Source organism: Lacerta agilis, chromosome 13 (assembly GCF_009819535.1).
Source record: "Lacerta agilis isolate rLacAgi1 chromosome 13, rLacAgi1.pri, whole genome shotgun sequence".
NCBI lineage: Eukaryota > Metazoa > Chordata > Lepidosauria > Squamata > Lacertidae > Lacerta > Lacerta agilis.
In genome coordinates, this window is record NC_046324.1 from 50,104,703 (window position 1) to 50,123,353 (window position 18,651).

The following is an 18,651-nucleotide window of genomic DNA, read 5'->3' on the forward strand; positions in this document are numbered from 1 at the left end:
CTCACAACTGGACAGAGTAACAACATGAGAATAGTGAACACCAAGAGCATCTCCTTTTCTCTGCAAATCCTCATTGCTCAGAATCCTATGTCTTGAGCCACGCATGGGTGGTCCAGGGTCTTTGGAGTGGCCTTTTCATGAGTCTTTGGGCTGTGGCATCAACTTCAGTAAGGGATTTGGGGCGATCATGACCCATCACCCGCGTGGAGTAAATAAACACACAGACACATGATTCTAGGTTAATGGGTAAAATAAGGCCACAACTTTATTGGTTACGGCGTGTGAGTGGTATTGGCTTAGGCATTGGATAAAGCGCAACACCAGACACCCCCACGGGGAGTCACTTTAGGGTTAACAACCAGTGGGAGGAGCTTGCTGATGTTGTTAGCATTGGGTTGCTAACCTCAGCCTCGGTTTATGCAATATGGGGATTGTTGAGATAATGTATTTGAAAGTGCTTTGAATGCTCCAAAAATACCTTTTCTCATTGAGTGCAATAGAATATACTTCCTAGAAAGGATGCATAAGATTCCTGCTTAAGTCTTACCAATTCACTGCCTTGTCTGCCTTTTGACCTTTTCAAGGCTCATTTGATGACACAATTAACCTATTTCCCAAACTGAATCATTTAATCTGAGGCTTTTTTAAGGCATGCAATTTGATTACAGCAAATGAAGGCACACAGTCGCCATGGCATAAATCATTATGGGTAGTTAAGGATTTGTCTCTGTGTTTTTCAGTTGTATTTCCCCACTTTTGACAGGATAATGCATGCTTTGTAGCAGTTGCTTTCTGAATAGTGTATTGGTATACAACTCTGTAATGGGAAATGGGCAATTAGCAGGCGGCAATGCTCTGTGCCTGGGCACACATGAAGAGTTTTCTCTCTTTCCGCTACATTTCAGGTGTCCCACTTCCTGTTCTGGTCTGGTACAAGGATGCTGTCCCCATCCACAAACTGCTGAATCCGCGTTACAAGGTTTTGCTCAATGGGAGTCTTCAGATCCAGGGACTGCAGCCTGATGATTCTGGAATCTTCCAGTGCTTTGCAAGGAATGACGCTGGGGAGATGCAGAGTCGTACCTTCCTGGATGTGACTAGTATGTCTGGACCTACGTGGGGGTTGGGCAGGGGGGGTAGAGGAAGGTTTCTGGGGCACAATGCATTCAACTTTCTAGGGCAGCTCAGTGGTACAGAGTAAAAAGAAAAGAAAAGGAAGTCAAGCTCACAGGGAGGGGCTGTCAGGAGAAACCCCAGAGCAGTGCCTGGGGGAGGAGAGGCAAGATCCTTTCCTTGAGCAAGCAGAAAAAGCTTACACTGATTGAACAATTATGTTGTACTCCATCCTAAGGCTTTCTCCAAGCCTCCTGGTGGAACTACAACACATCCTAGGACAGCCTGCTCCAGCATGGTACCTTTCACAGATATAACAACAACAACAACAACACACAACAACAACAACAACAACAACAACAATTTGTGTCCCTGGCTTTCCAGACTCATCTGATATACAAATCCAAAGGGGCACATTGGTTGCCAGAGGTGAAACATATTGGCATTATTTTCACCTCTCTTACCCCACTATGTGCAACCTCCAACAAGGAACCCTTCATTTTTAAGCAGTGAAACAACTGAACTGCAGCCCTCCCACAGAATCCTTCACTCACAATGACTGCCCTTAGAAGCTGTAGTTCTCCTCTGCCTTTGAACTGGAAGACCCCAAGTTTAAAACTGTTTGAACAAGTTTGAACTGGAATACCCCAAGTTTAAAAACAACTATTCTTTGGGTCCCTTGATGCATGTTTTTAAATTATTATTATTATATATATAATTATATTATTATTTATTATTATATTATTATTATTATTATTATTATTTATACATACATACATACATACATACATACATACATACATACCCTGCCCATCTGGCTAGGTTTTCCCAGCCACTCTGGGCGGCTCCTAACAGAATTAAAAGCACAATAAAACATCAAACATTAAGAACTTCCCTAAACAGGACTGCCTTCAGATGTCTTCTAAAAGTCAGATAGTTGTTTATTTCCTTGACATCTGATGGGAGGGCGTTCCACAGGTTGGGCACTACCACCGAGAAGGCCCTCTGCCTGGAGATGTTAGCTCCATCTCCCATCAGCCCCCTGAGGTGGCACAGCCAATGGTCAGAAATGATGGCAGCCCTGATCCAAAACATTCAGAGGGCTCAGAATCCAGGAGGATTTGTGTAAAGCAAACAATGCTCCATTTAGTAAATAACATGATTTCCTGTTCAGATTTGGACCACTGTTTAGCAGAGGCATAGCTGGGGTGGGGTGGGGGCACAGGGCACCACACCACAGGGGGCGGCACTTACCACGTGGCCTGCAGTGTGTCCGAGCCACGTGTCTCTCCTGGAGCAACGCAGTGACTCAGTCGCCTGCAGGCTCTGTGCTGCCCAAAACAGCAGCATGGGACTTGTGTCCTCCCGCTGTCTCCCCCACAGGGGATTCCTGTGACTTGGGAACAACGCTCGGAGCTCACATGACTAGAAATTTGGACCATGGGACTGGTATTATTCTTGTTTTTAAAAGCTTAAACACAAAAACATTTCATGCAGCCCCTTTTCATATTAGTAGTTCTGCTGAGAAAAAATAAGCATATAATGCATTAATGGTGTGTCACAAATGTGAATGAACCAGGAACTGCCAGGTTAATGCCTTCCTGTTCTATATTTTGTTTTCTTCGTTTGTTCGGTTTTTTGGGTTGGGGAGAAGTTACATGTGTAGTGAAGGGTTCTGTGCACACCTCCTCTGGGATATAGCAGGCCATCACAGGATACAATATTTTAATTCTTTGATTCAGAATAATAAACTTAAAGTAGCAATTTAAGCACTGTGGCCAATGTATTAGATCAGACGCACAAATCTTTCCCTGCTGCATGTCCCTGGATAATATGGAACTCCAGTTCCATCAGCCTCTGAAGTGATACGAGTCAACATCTAGAGGCCACTTTAGTGATCATTGAGATACAGCAACAAGTGCACAACATATGCCTTATTCACACTTTTGTCATAGTCAAGGGCCATTTATTGTGGGAATGATGTGGTTGTCTTCCCACGTTAAGGCAGAGCAGTATTACAGATATGCAGCCTTTGCAACATTTAATAAGTGGATTTAGAAGAACATATGCCAGCACTGTAATCCTGAAGTCATGCCAGAGAGAAGCTATTTTTAGTTGTTTATTCATCAATTCATTCCCATATATACCGTATTTTTGCTCCATAAGACGCACTTTTTTCCTCCTAAAAAGTAAGGGGAAATACCTGTGCGTCTTATGGAGCGAATGGTGGTCCCTGGAGCTGAATTGCCCAGGGGCCAAAAGCAGATTGTGCTTTTTATTTTACAAAGAGAAAAGGGAGTGTTGAAAGGACCCCGCTCAGCAGCTGATCAGCTAGAGATCGGGAGAGAGATAAGAGTCCGGCTCCCTTTCAGCCCCGCCCTCCTTTGTTGAATGTGCTGCAGAGGGAGGTTGTTTGTTTCCCCAGAACATGTGACTGGCTGATTAGATTATCTGTCTGGAAACAGTAGAAATGGCTCCCTTTCCTTAAGATTTTTCAGAAATGTGAGTTAAACCCCATTAAAATGGGGCTTTTCCTCTTTGCTTTTCCCCCTTTGCAAAAGGAGCTTTGCTTTTCCCCCTTTGCAAAAAAAGCTGCAAAACCTTTAGCTGATCCTCAAAAAAACAAAAAAACAAAAACAAAAAAAACCCTAGGGCTTTTCCCTTTGCAAAAAAAGCTGCAAAACTTTTAGCTGATTCTCAAAAAAGGCCTTTTGCCTTTGCAAAAACAGCAGCAAAACCTTTAGCTGATACTCCAAAAAAAAAACCCAAAAACCCCAGGGCTTTTCCCTTTGCAAAAAAGCTGCAAAACTTTTAGCTGATCCTCAAAAACAAAACAAAAAACAAAACAAAACAGGGCTTTTAGAGGAGGAAAACCAGAAAAAAAAATTTTCTTGTTTCCTCCTCTAAAAATGAGGTGCGCCCTATGGTCCGGAGTGTCCTATGGAGCGAAAAATACGGTAACCTCCCCTCTCTTAAAGGATAGGGATGGCTTACAGTATGCTAATATTCTTCCCCCCTTGTTATCATACGTTCCCCTTTTAACCCTCCTTACACTTCTCCCTTCCAAGTCTGTGCCATTTTTGTTTTGTTTTCACAAACACACAACAAATCCTATCAAGTGTCCACCTTCTTACTCACAGGAAGCTGCCTTATACCAAGTCAGACCCTTGGTCTATCTTGCAAAAGCTGGAGATGGAGCCTGGGACCTTCTGCTTGGGAAGCAGGTGCTCTGCCAACTGACAATGGCCCTACCCCTTTTGGTACCACTTGAATGCACAGTTCCATATTTGTCCCACCCATATGCAACCTGGACAAACACAAGCCTATGCTTTTGTAGCCGATGTTAAATAAAGCCATCTTCACTTCTGTAATGGCATTGCCAAATCTGATGGCTCCAGATGCTTTCAACTACAGCCCCCATCAGCACCAGCCAGCACAGCTGTACTCCCATAAGTGTCCCTCCCCCCAGTGGTCCTCTAACTGTGATGGGTGCCATGGCCCCAAACATCTGAAGGGTGCCAAGCTGGGGAAGGCTGTTCTAGAATACGTTGAAAGTGATAAGGAAATGACGTCAGGAGGTCAATTCCACACTCCTACTGACAAGTGGAAGCATCTAGAATAATGATTCTGTTCTGCATGGAAAATGTGAACTTGGTCACTGCCAAAATGGATGAATGCCTGGTGGTTGCCTGCTCTGGTGACCTCAACTTCACAAAAGATGGTTTGGTGGGGGAAAGTGGAGAGCTTCATGGCTGGAGTTCGATTTAGGCATGATGGATGCTTGGCTGTAGCATCTCCTTGCCTTGCTGCTTGGCACTGAGCTAAGTCGTTAGATCTTTGCTAGGTTTACCTCTGAACACATATGGTACTCACATAAGGTCTGATATCTTTTGGGCAAAAGATAATAGGGGGGACTGTTTGATCTTTCATTGGAGATAGAAAGAATGAGGAGATGGGGAGGGGGACAGAGATACCAAGATAAAAATCAAATGGTGACTTTTTTTGGCTGACATTCAGCTCTGCAAACTCATGTCAGGCTCAAGAAGCTTTTTGTCTTATGTAATGGGGTTGAAAGCAAATAGTTTTGTTTATTTCAATTTATCTATTTCCCCTCCAGAGCTTCTTCCTTTTTCTTCTTTTACTTTACCACAAAGTCATTTTGCTTCCACTGTATGGAAACTGCTTGGAATTCATTTTTCATTTATCCAACAGTCCACAGTTGGGGAATTCCTAGGAGGTGAATAATGAAAAGCTACTGTCTCTTCTGAAAAAGTTTTCATGTTATTGTCATCATTCCCTGGTCCATTACTAGTCCAATAAATATGGATCCAAAATTCCACAAGTAGTTGAGAGATCTTTCAAGGAACTGATCCTTAGGAACAAAAATTTTTTGATTCCAGATATTGCACCAACGTTTTCACGACTGCCGACAGACACCACTGTTACCGAAGGGATGACAGCAGTTTTAAGATGTGATGTCTCAGGAGCACCAAAGCCTGCCATTGCATGGAAAAGAGGTAAAGCCTTATTATTCTGTTGGGAAATCGCTCTAATTGCTGCTGCTCACCAAGAAGAATTAGCATAGCATTAGCTTTTTCATGCACTGCAAATCAGAGAATTGAAGTTGTTCTCACATGGTGTTTTTCAGGCAACCAGGTTTTGGCCAGCGGCTCCATTCAGACCCCAGGTTCCTCCTCCTCGAATCTGGAGGGCTTCAGATAGCCCCAGTCTTTGCTCGGGATGCTGGTGACTATACCTGCTGTGCAGTCAACTCTGAAGGATTCCTAAATGCTTCCGCTGCTCTCACCGTGTGGAGTAAGGACCGTGTTTGTTTTAGAGTTTAATATTAATCAAGGCTTAATCAGTACTCATTGTGCCCTCAGGAAACCAATTACAGCATTTCCATTTCATGGTGTGTATGTGTGGAAGGGGGGGGTGAATAATTTAATAGAAATTATGTTTGTGGATTTTAGAGCTGATTTAGAGAGATCTACAAGGGAGAGTGTTCATTTGACATCTTTGCATTTCAAAACAGACATTCGGTTTCACCAAAGCCATCCTAATGTACACAGCTGGAGATATCTGCAGATTATTTCAGTAATTCATGCACTACGAGGCATGGCTGCTACCTGTACATTCTCATTGTATCATCCTGATAATTTGCATCTGATACACATATCACGATGTGGCATGTGGTTGTAGGAGAAGCTAATAATCTCCACTGGAAGTTCCCTTCTGAACAGGCTACGCTGTATAGTAGCGCAGGTTGCCAGTTCATTTTAATGTCCTGCTTAAACCTTTTAAATTTGATTTAATTGCATCACACACTGTATGCACAGCAACGAGAATGAAACTGTTATATAACCCAAGGGGTAGAACAAAAAAAAACAGCACTCTCAGACATGGTGCTTAATGGTGTCTGATGTTCACACTTACCATTTGACTCTTGTTCCTTGTACAGAAATCCCTTCTGGCATTATGGTGTATTATTGCTTCTGGAAAATGGGACTTTGCTCCCATTTTCTATTTATCTTCCTTTCTTGCACCTGGATTCAGCTGATGTGATCTGCGGCCTTTCCCTTTATATGTTGAGGCATTAGGGAGAACTTTTTGGGCCTTAATTACTCACTGCAGTGCCTCCATTTCCTGGGCATATTTGAATGACGGGATTGAACAGCATTTGGGTAAATGTCATCTTTATGTGTGTAGAATATTATGGAAAAGTTTGTGTCTTTGGAGCCACTTGATTCTTCCTGTTTCTCCTCATATCCGCAACCAGCTTTGCGCGGATGTGTTTGGGTTCTGTCCAGCCTTTCCACCTATTTTGAAGCTTTTGAAGGTGTACAAATGAGCTAACACACACCGCTCTATGGTTTAACATGAAACAATCCCAGGGATGATTAACAATGTAGCATTTATTCCTTCATGGCCTCCAGTCAAAAAGAGATGGAGTCTAAGAAAACAATGTATCTGCCTAGTGGGATTTTTGATCTTGGAAGCCTCCATGCCTTTCCATGTGAACTGCTTTTTCAATCTCCCTGCCTCCTTTTAAAACAGGGGTTGGAAGTGAATTGAAGCAATCTGAGCTCTTGCCTCCAGCCCAGCCCTCCTCTGCCTCATTTTGGAGAACTAGAGTATCCTAAAGGCAAACTCTCTGGCCTGAAGACCAGCATTTCTTCTGTGTCCCATGGCCTCCCACCTGATGTGCTCCTTGCACCATTGACTGGTGAGCTGGAGAGAGAGGAACAGAGTGAGAGTCAAAGCTCTGGTGCTGTGGCATCAGGTCCAGTGCACTCCTGTGTGCCAGTCTCTGTCCTTGATCACCAGCATCTAATTCAGAGATCCTTAGAGGGCAACACTGTAGCCTCCAGCTCAGTGTCCTGGTCATGACTGGATCTAAGATCCTAAAAGAGGGGCTGTTACTGAAGAACCAAAACAGCAAAGCCCCCTTGGCTGTGCAGAATAAACTCCTGTCCTGCCAAAAATGCAATATTTTCCTAAATTAATCCCATCTTCTGAACTGACTGGTTGGCCAAATGCCTCTTTATCTGCTGGTAAACCTAAGCACCGCCTGTGCTGTTGTGGTCCCAAACAGGAGTCTCACGGGGCACAACAAGGCAGGTCAGTTATTGCAGCATCATGATGAGCTCCAAGTGGGCATCTTAGGAGGACTAGAGGTACAATAAGGGCTTTTAGCCTGTGCCTCCAGTCCAGTTCTGCTGGGATCCACTCCACTTGGACAACTTGAAGGGAGTCTGACTTGTGGGGGGGACTTCTTTGATCCACTGCCTCTTCCTGTGTAGAACCAAACAGAGAAAATGTTCCAGAAGGCCTGTAAATGCCATCTTTGTAGCCAAGATAACTTTAGGACTTATTGTTAGTTGCTGCAAGAATGACCTTCCAAATAGTGAGGCACTCCATTCTGCAGGTCCAGGCTTCAGTTTGATATGGGCCCTAATGTTGCCAGTGGCAGAGCTTCATGCTCCGGCACTGGGAGCAGAGAGCAGGCCGGGGTGTGGCTGGTGCACATCCTGGGGGGCTTGGCGCACTGTCCTCAGGGGTGTGGTGCACATCCTGGGGGCGTGGAGCCCATTGTGTGTGTGTGGGGGTCAGTCGCGATGGCACCCCACCGGGATTGTGGTGCAGGGGGCGGTGCGTTCCCCTGCCCCCTCTTCCTCCGCCAGTGAGTGTTGCAGGATCTGATTTAACAACCTCCTGTTTGCCAGCCTCAAAGCCAGGAACCTGGTCCATTTCTTCAGCCAGTGTCCTTGTAACCTCTTATTCTGTGCCCTGATCACTGCTGAACTCTGACACCACAGCACACTTGGTCACTATTGCTCTTTAAGCCCCAGAATGCACAGCTGCCACCTGAACGACTGATGCAAGCCAATAGTCTGGTCCAGCTAGCTTTTCAACTTTGAGCTCAGCTGATGTTCCACAAACTGCATGTTGCACTTTTCTCTTGCAAAGCATCCTCAAGAGATGCAGTTTGCATAGGAGAAAAGATGCTCCCCCTGTTAGCCATTTCCTCTCTGAAACTTCCTCCCAGTTGTCCTCTCTTCACCCCACCAGTATTGTAGACCTGGATTTATTCGGGGGGTGGGGGGATGAAACTCTGTAACTCCAAGAGGTAATTTCCTGGGACATTTTTTCTATTCAAAGTAAAAAACACATTAAGGGTCTGTGTAAGTATACATTACTTCTCTCCTGAAGGTGGCTAAGACATCAGGAGCCAGCCTTGGTCATACCGTGTTTCTCATAAAATAAGACACCGTCTTATATTTTTTTCCCTTCAACAAAACACAGTATGGCTTATTTTCAGGGGATGTCTTATTTTAACTGCGTTGCATCGGTATGCTGCATAGCCACGCCTATCCAGGCTGTTTTAATGGGAGGTGCCGCGTCACTATGGCTTATTTTCGGGGTATGGCTATTTTCGGGGAACGGCTTATATTTCGCAAATGCATAGAAATCCTGCTATGGCTTATTTTATGGCCATGTCTTATTTTAGGAGAAACACGATATCTGCTTTCTACCCACTCTTTCCTCTCCCTGGACTGAATTATCTCCTCCTGCTGCAATTGCAATTAATGAAATATCTTCATCATTAACATCATAAATGCAGCTAGTTCTTCTTAACCCAGGATCTGAAACTCACTTTGAGCTGTTGTTTCAGACTCCACTTACTTGGGAACTGTGGTTTGCATTTACCATGATTAAAAATCACTGAGACAATTTCCCTAAACTGTGGTTATGCTGCGAGTAGGAGAGTCAGTCTACAGCAAGGTGGGAGGCTGGCTCCTTAATCATGCTTAAGAGGTGGCTACTTGCCCTAACCCATGACAAACACTCTGCAGTTAAAATGTACTCTAGGTCTCTTTTTTCTAATATGTGCTGGGCCCCTGGAATTGGAATCCGGGGGAAATTAAGATGGGAAGGGGATGTGATACTGCATTAAACTTTCCAGTAAACACTGGCGTGGAGAACTTTGCACCTTTCACATATTTGCTAGAGGCAGGGGGATGGAGGAGCAGAATTTTCTTGTCAGGAATGACAATGACCTGGCTCGCTGCCTTCAGAGGCCAAACACCCAAGCCAAGATGGAAGTTGGCAATTTTACCTGAACTGTGGGTCGTGTTCTTTTCAGATCGCACTCTTACGTTCGCCCTCCTGAGGACAGCACTGTTATTAAGGGAACCACCGCGATGCTGCGCTGCGAGGCTGCTCATGACCCAAGAATTTCAATCAGGTTGGTGGTGTCTGCAGTTGCTTCTGCTGTATATTTGAACCTAATTTCACAAACATGGTCACCGTGTTTGGCGAGCTCTTTCCAGGCACCTGGTTTTGTGCTGGTATTCCCAGTGATGGCATCCTCTGAGGTTGCAGGTTGAGCTATTATTCATGTCAAGTCCTTTTTATTTCTCCACTTCAACCTTATATATTATTTACAATGAACTGTGTTCACTTCATGACTTCAATACACTACCCATGATTTACTGTCAAGGTTAATACATATCAATAAAACAGACTTGTCAGAAGCTGATACTTAATGAGAATGAAACCCGAAGTGATTTGAGGGGATTGTAGGAACGTTTGCAGAGAGAGTCTTGAAAATTCCTGAAAGCATCCCTTCTGCTCTGAACAAAGCGCCAGATCAGCCTTGCAGAACGTACAATATGTCTTTAAACTGCCAGATTCTACAAGCAAGGAGCCAGAGGAATTCCCTCTCTGCTCCTTTGACAGGATGAGCATGTACATAAATGAAAGACAGGCAAATGAAAAGGGGAAAGGCCAACGAAGGATGCCACAGTCTCCTTTAGAAATGTTAAACAACGGCATTTGTGTAAAAGAGAAAGGAAAGACATCTAGTCTTGCATTAAGAAGAGGATGGTATTTTAGAAGCTTTCTCTGCTGTCGCCAACCCCCCCAACCTCCCCCCCCCCCCGTTAAGGGCTGTAGGATTATGACTATGAGCTCTGCTATAGATGGTTTAGAATAGCTCTATTCTATTAATCATAACATTGAAATCACTGTGGGAGAAAGTATTAAATGGATCATGAATAAAAATCAGAAAGGTTTAAAGCTAAGTATAATTAGATTTGTATAGTGTATTTCAAGCATCAAAGATTCTTACATACAATTCCTCTGTGTTCCTTGCAACACCCTTGTATGGCAGGCCAGGGTACATTTTGTGATCCATATACTAAAGGAACCACTAAATATCCTTCACATTCACTGTTGTGTTCAGTTTTGTGTTCTGCAATTTAAATTCAAATATATGCAGGAGGAAGCTGTTGTAGCCCTTGGTTATACATTTTGCCTGCCCACGCACCCACCTGTAACTCTGGCCCTGATCCACAGAAATGGGGGCCCAAGTATGCAGGGGCAAAGGCAAGAGGGGAACATGGGAAGAAGGCAGGAACAAGCCTTTCTTGTGACAAAGACTCAGTCTAAGAAATGTAGAAAGGAGAGGGGGGAAAAGCAATGACAGGTCAGCAGTGGAGAGGCATCCATTAGTAGTACATCTATTTGCATTGTGTAAACCTCTTATTGCCTTCTATGGTAAAACATATTTTTAAAATGAAGTTACAGGTAGGTAGCCGTGTTGGTCTGCCATAGTCAAAACAAAATAAAAAATTAAAAATCCTTCCAGTAGCACCTTAGAGACCAACTAAGTTTGTTCTTGGTATGAGCTTTTGTGCACACGAAAGCTCATACCAAGAACAAATTAGTTGGTTTCTAAGGTGCAACTGGAAGGATATTATTATTATTATTATTATATTATTATTATTATTATTATTATTTTTAAATGAAGCAAAACTTGGGCGCTAAGTAGGTTTTCCGACTGTTGAAATATAAAATATCTGATACCTGACAGGTTCTGGGTGTGAAGCCAAGAGGAGGTTCAGGACTAGGTTGGTCTGCAGTGGTACCCACTAGTTTCTGGAGGGTCTGAAAGCCTATTTTGGAGTCAAGCACAAAAGTTGTTTATTTGTGTAAAGTCTGCAGATCAACAACAACACACATCCAGCTGGGGTACGGTATGCCCTTGCCCCCTTGCTTTTCTGGGATCTGAAAACAAACCAAGTACAGCCTGGGTCAGGCTAGCAACCATCACTTCAAACCTGCTTTGTTTAAAAAATGGGAATTTTGCCATTGATTTCTAAGGAGTAGGATTGCACCCTTCACCTTGAACTATCGTACATTTTATAGTCTTGCAGGCCCGCCAGACATTCACTGCATCCAAATGAGCCCTTGGTGAAGGTTGCGAGTGAGCGTCTCTGTTCTACATAGTTATTTAGCTCTGTTTTTACCATATAATTTCAGCACTTGATATTCATCATTTTTAACGAAATAGACAGCTGACTTTAACGGTCTGAAATACTGTGACAATCAGGTATGTTTGGAAGAAGGACAACGTTGTCATAAATCCATCTAGCAGCTCCCGAATCACCATGGAGAAAGATGGCACCCTCACCATCAGCCAGACATGGTCTGGAGACATCGGAGACTACACTTGCGAAGTCACATCCTCTGGAGGAAATGATTCCAGGGTGGCCCGCTTGGAAGTGATGTGAGTATCCCGGGGGCAGGCAGCGTTGAATGAAACTGCAAATGGTTTGCACCTCCCTCTTACTTTACTCCACTCCCCCGCAACTTTTGCTTTGACTTTTCAATTGTTATAAGAAACACAGCCAGTTCCTTACTTTAGTACAATTGTCTCCAGTGGTATTTAAGCTCGAATCTGATTCACCACACTTACAGTGTTTCCAGATCAGGGAAACTGGATAGCCCAAAAAGGGCCAGCCCAAGCAGTTTATGACTGCTATGGTTTTCCAGACTCCCTCGTATGAGCCTGCTCAGGACATGCAGTTCCAGGTAATTCATTAGGCTGAGTCCCAAGCACCAGCCATGAGCTTCAAGCCCTGAAGTCCCTGACCATGGTCTGAATTTGACCAGGGATTTTCTTAGAGAGAGCATTCCCCATAGTAGCCCTACAGTTCTGGGACTCTACCAACTGGGTTTTGTCACATCACGACAGGACTTTGAGGAAGATCTGTCCCACAACCACACCCCATTGTTGCTGGCTTTTACTTGAAGGCTTTTTTAAAAAAATGTTCTGCTTCCTTGTTGGTTTGGGAGTTTGTTTTAATTCTGGGCTGGACGTTTGGTTATTGTTTTCTGGCTTTTATTACCTATTTTCCTGGTTTTTCCATTTTTATTTTTTTTGCTTTCTGAGTAATTCGTATTTTTTTTTACACTTGTTTTGTACTGTTTATTTTTATGGAAGCTGCCTTGAGAGAGCTTTTACTCTTCAAGGGAGCATATAAACAAGTTTGAAAATAATCATAATGAAATGCTCTGCTGAGACCTATGGAATTGAAAAGGGCCTGCATTGATTGTTCTTTCTTGGCTGAACCGATTCCTAAGCTCTGATGGAAGTGGAATGTGAGTGAGGCCGTCAGTCTTGTTGAGCGAGAGAAGGTGGTATTCTAATATGACTGACGCTTAGAGTAAACCTGCGTACTAATATTTTTTTGGAAAGCCATCTGTTTCTGCTGTCTGCTTGCACCTAATCTTTTCTTGGAGATGCCTGAGGCTGCTTCTTCAGCCCTGCTGTCTAACGTGCTCATTTCTGAGATTTTGTTACATCCATCTTGGTTTCATTACAGCATCACCTCTTCAGTGCCAAGCTTAGATTGAATTCTGTTCTGAAGCCATCCATTTCTACATCCTCTCCTTTGGTTCTTTTCCTGGAGTGCATTTTATGCTGCTGGTAGAAATCCAAGGCTGAGGAGAAAATTCCAAACAGATTGCTACCTCCCGTACTTAATTTGTTGTCTCTTGTGCCTCTTTAGGGACTTTGGTGAGGCAAGGATGGGTCTGGCTTTAAAATTGTGACATTGAGCTTCCGGCGGCGGACGCCATTATGGGTGGTCGTGGGTTGCTTCGGCTGCGAAGCACCCAGTTCATCCCGGGGGTTAGGAGCCCTGCAGCCGCATAGCGGGGCTCCGGTTGGGGTGCGGGAAGAGCGTCCCGTGCCCTGGGCTCCCCGGCTGTGCCCGTTGTGGCTCCGAACCCTTCCCCCCCCCCCCCCTGTAAAGGGGGAGTGGGGGTGAAGGGACTACGGAGCCGGGCTATAGGGGACATGCCCCAACTGGGATGGAAATGCGGCGGCAAAGCCTGTGATGAGCGTCTAAGTTCTACCTGTCATTAAGGAGCTGATAAGAACCCAGAGGCTGTGAGTAATTGATTGACTCTTTGTATTCCTGGAACGCTCTGGGGGAAAGAAGAAAGGCAGCCCGCCTCCCTCCCTTCGAGTGGTGAAAGAGATTAACCCTTTAAGTGACTGCTGCTACAACAATCATAGAAAGTACTTGGAACTTGAAAACTGAGTCTGTTGAGATCTCCCTTCGGGGGTTAACTGGGGAAAAAATATCTCCGTTTGAAGTTTTGGTCTTTATACTCCGGCTTCGGAGAAATGGCGGCGACTTGGTATGTCGTGGGAAAAATTGAGACAAAGGAAGGAAGAGACAGGAACTGAAATCTGATACTCACCCTCTCTCTCAAAATGCTGGACTTTGTGATCGCACTGGCATCGAACTCTGATTTAAGGGATGAGGAAATGCTCACTATCTTGCAGATGGAATTGCTTAATCGGAAATTACAGGTCTTGAGTGGAATTATTCATAAAAAGGATGTACTTTCCACAGAGGAGGCTTTTCAAAAGTTCTACACAATGGAATCAAGCCTTGGCAAAGAGCTGGGAGGGGCGCTTGGAGGATGGTCGGAAATGGCTGGGCGAACCCGGGAAAAGGAACTTGAAACGGGAAAATTTACAATATCCAGACCCCGAGGTGGCAGCTCGGGGGCAAGGGACATGGAATTAAGATTTATACAAGAAGAAGGAGCAAAAGAATCGGAGGAGCCCAGAATGGAGATGAGGAACGCCCTGAGGCTCGATGCTGGGTTTGTTGTGGACGCTGCCTGGATCTGTGGACACTCAGAGGAAGACAATGGGAGATTTGGCTGTGGAGAAAGACAGGAAAAGACAATGGATAGAGGGGGAGTGGGTTGAAGTATTAAATGTATAATCTAAATGGTCTGCCATGGTATCCGAAATCCGAGTGTGAAGTCTGTTAATTACAAGATTATTTTAAATAAGCAAGGAGATATTGAATTTTAAGTTAAAAGCAGCATGATAAAACAGAAAAATAAGTTTAGCTATAAGATATTTGGTTATGATTTAGGTTATAATGCAAAGACAGAGATAAGTATGTTTTTTTTTAAGTAAAGTTAAATTTTTTATAGAGAAAAGTTGTTAAGGAAATAGTATATTGAATTAAAACCGAAGGTGAAAAGGCGGGGGAAGTCAAACGTCAAGATTCAGAACTAGAATTTTTTGTGTGTGTAAGGTATATAAACAAGAAGAAAATCCTGACTTTATGTGTATTTGTATTTGTTTTTGTATTTGTAGGTGTGGGGTTGGGTTTGTGTTATATTAAGAAAATAAATAAAATTTTTAAAAAAAAAAATAAAATTGTGACATTGAAGCCAAAAGGCCAATGTCTGCTGAGAGCATTTAACTGTGAAAGGCCTCTCCAGGCCCTTGAACTCTGACCATCCTTTGTAATCTTCATCTTATGGTCAGGGGCCAACCAGGGTCTAAAGTTGGGGGTTTTACCAGCCTGCTACCTGTGATTATTTTAACTGGAGACACCAGAAATTAAACCTGGGACCTTCTGCAAGCCAAGCATGTGTTTTGTCTCTATGCTGAGATTCCTGCCAATGACACCAAGCATTCATGGTCATGGCTCTGGAGGGTCTTCCTTTCTCTCCCACAGCCCACTTCCTTTCCCATAGTTGCTGTTCTTCCTAAATCTATCAAATGCGAAACAAGTCGGGTGGCAGGAGTCATTCCATGGTCATACACCCCCCAAAATGTTGTCTCAGAATCATAATCACGGGCAATTTATAGGAGATTCAGAAAGAAGAGACTAGATGCCAGCATCAGGCAAGCAATGCAAACTAAACACAGTTTGAATGTGTCCATTATTAAGTGAGAGTTAATAATAGTGATTCTCACAGATGTATAGTAACGAAACTCCAAATGACACCCTGTTAAAAAACCATCTTGTTGTGGTTTCCATCTCCGTATTCCTTAAATTGCACTGACTGCCTCTTCCCATTTGTACTTTTTATTTTGCATGCTTCATCTAAGTGAGAACAATCGGAAAGAAGTCAGGCAGAAAGCAGATTATCTTTTCCACACAATAGAGAAGGGTGTTTTTTTTTCCTTTCTTTTAGTAATTTCTGGCTTTTCTGGTGGGCTGTTATCCAAGGGAGTAAGATTACTCCTATTTCATAATGTACCTGCAATGGGGAAACACACACACACATGTATACACAAACACAAATACATGCACAAATCTCTTTCCCCATCAAATACAATGCATGTCCCTATATGGAACACAGGTTTGAAGTGACGAGATCCTGAATTTTTCTTTGGGTCTGATCCATAGGCAAATGTGATGTCATGCAAGTGAAATTGAAATGTCTTCTCCAGAGTACGTTCAAGTTTCTCTCAAATCGGTACTCACAAAAAACTGTAAGGAGGCAAAATTATGAGATATTTTAAGTGCTAATACAGAATGAACATCTATGGAGGGGCTTGAACCCAGTGTTGAGAGCACATGCTTGGCATGCAGAAGGCATCAAGTTCAATCCCCAGAGTCTGAAGGTGACGTTTGGAAAGTTCCCTGCCTGTAACTGAGAGCAGCTGCCAGTCAGTGCAGATGGATCAATGGTATGATCCTGAAATGCGCTCTGGGTGCGATTCCTTTGAGTTTGATCCTAAATCTGCAGTTAGTGCAGAATGCTGCTGCGGCACAATTGTTGGCAGGAGTGAGTGCTTGCCAGCTATAACACCTCTGCAAAGAGAGCTGCTCTAGTTGCCAATCTGCCGCCAAACCAGGTTCAAGGTGTTACTATTAGTGTATAAAGCCCTTAATGACTCAGGACAGGTTCACCTGGTAGATCACCTTACCCAAATAGGCTCACTCAGATGCTTCAATCTGCAGAACTGGCCTTGTTACAGCAGCCGCAAAACACCTATTCCACATCTCTCAGAAATCCATCTCCCATGCTTTGGAACTCCCTGCCTCTTGACATCAAACAGGTGTCTTCACGGTACTCCTTTTGGCACCTGCTAATAAACATTTTTGTTTAGGCAAGCCTACCCAGGTATATGGATGGGACCCGGAACCTGTACGCCGGCTCCCTCGGCCAATAAGCGAGATGAGTGCCGCAACCCCAGAGTCGTCCTCGACTGGACCTAATGGTCAGGGGTCCCTTTACCTTACTAGGTATATGGACTGTTTGCATGTGTTTTTCTTTCTTTTTACAATCAAGTGGTATATACATTTTATGAAATAGATAACATTCCATATAAAGCTGCTTCCTGTGCCAGAGGAAGGGTTGCCTGCCGCAAGACCCAGGTTCAGCTCCTGGCAGCTCCAGATAAGGCTGCGAAGGGCCGCTGTCTGTGACGCAGGAGAGGCACTGCTGCAAGTCAGTGCAGGCAAGGCTGAGCCAAATGGTCCAGTGGCCTCTGGTTCCTCTGCAAAGGAGACCTGAGGGACCGATGGCGCCTTTCCCTTTTAAAACATCCTCCTGCTGAACCACTTACCGCAAGTCAAACTTCATGGCAGATTTGGCTTAGACGGTCTTTTGTGACCAGGAAGGAAAGCTTTTTCTCTTCTTCTTTTTCAAATTGACAAGGAGGCTTGCTTAATCTCCTTCGCCTTCTTGGTAATCCTCTCTTCAGTCACAGTCTCTCTAATTACCTGCTGTTGGGCTCTTTTTTCCCTGAGAAATCTTTCCAAAAACATGCCTAGTTTATTTCCCTTAGCAAATAGCTGCTTTTAGCTAATTTTGTAAGATACTCTGTGGGTGTTTGTTGAGTAAATTTCTTCAGCCATCCTCTGGCAGTCACAAACTGTTTCTCAAACATTAGGGTATTTGTGTCTGCCATGTATCGTTTTTTGAATACCTTACCTTTTTCCTCCAGCCTCACCACAGCAGTGAAACAGTCCTCTCGTGTTTATATAGGAAGGCAAATGGGGACTTTGCCAGAGTCCCAGGAGACTGTCACCAACAGACTCCTCTCTAGGGTTGTTTGGGTACAGTTTTTTGATGGTTTAGAGCTTAGACAAGTGCTGAAGCAAAACTGGTGCGTGTGATTTTGCAAATGGTTTCAGCACATGCATGTGTTTGGGTGATTCTTCACACCGTGTTGCAAAAGGATGAGGAACTGTTTAAGAACACGAAGAAGGGTTTGGCTGGGTCAAGCAAACGTCTTTCTTGTTTCCTAGAGTAGCCAGCTAGATGGCTTCTAAAAGCCCATAAGCAAGGCATGAAAGCCAGTTGTTGCTCCTCAGCAACTGGTCTCCAGTGGCATAGGCCTCTCAACCTGGAGGTTTCATCATGACTATGATTGGTAAACTTTGCTCCATGAATTTGTCCAATCCTCTTCTGAAGCTTTCCTAGCTAGTGAACATCACCACATTTTGTGGCAGCAGATTCCAGAAATGAACTCTGCTGTTTTTCTCCTTCTCTCATAACACTCGAACTCGCGGACATCCAATGAAACTGATAGCTGGAAGATTCAGGGCAGATAAAAGATAGGGCTTCTTCATGCAGCACAGATTTAAACTGCAGAGCTCACTCCCAAAGGAGCAGCGATCGCCGCCAATTTGGGTGGCTTTAAAATAGGATTAGACAAATTCATGGGGGCGAGGATAAGACTATTGATGGCTGCTAGCCAGGATAGCTGTACAGTACTCTGTCTCCACAATTGGAAGCAGCAATTCTCCCGAATGTCAGTTGCTGGAAAATATAGGAGGAGAGAGTGCTCTTGTGCTCGGGTCCTGTTTGCAGATTTCCCAGAGGAATCCGGTTGGCTACTGTGAGAACAAGCTGCTGGACGAGATGGGTCACTGATCTGATCCAGCAGGCCCTTCCGATGTTCTCTCTATC

At 44.1% G+C, this 18,651-nt stretch overlaps 1 protein-coding gene across 1 annotated transcript in view; it reads left to right on the forward strand.

The window, feature by feature from the left end:
* Positions 1-18,651, forward strand: part of SDK1 (sidekick cell adhesion molecule 1) — a 557,065-nt gene that overhangs the window by 344,798 nt on the left and 193,616 nt on the right. Inside the window, 7 exon segments of the mRNA XM_033167902.1 lie at positions 906-1,100; positions 5,514-5,630; positions 5,762-5,791; positions 5,794-5,928; positions 9,761-9,769; positions 9,772-9,862; positions 12,011-12,187. Of these exon segments, the coding sequence (XP_033023793.1) occupies positions 906-1,100; positions 5,514-5,630; positions 5,762-5,791; positions 5,794-5,928; positions 9,761-9,769; positions 9,772-9,862; positions 12,011-12,187 (754 nt within the window).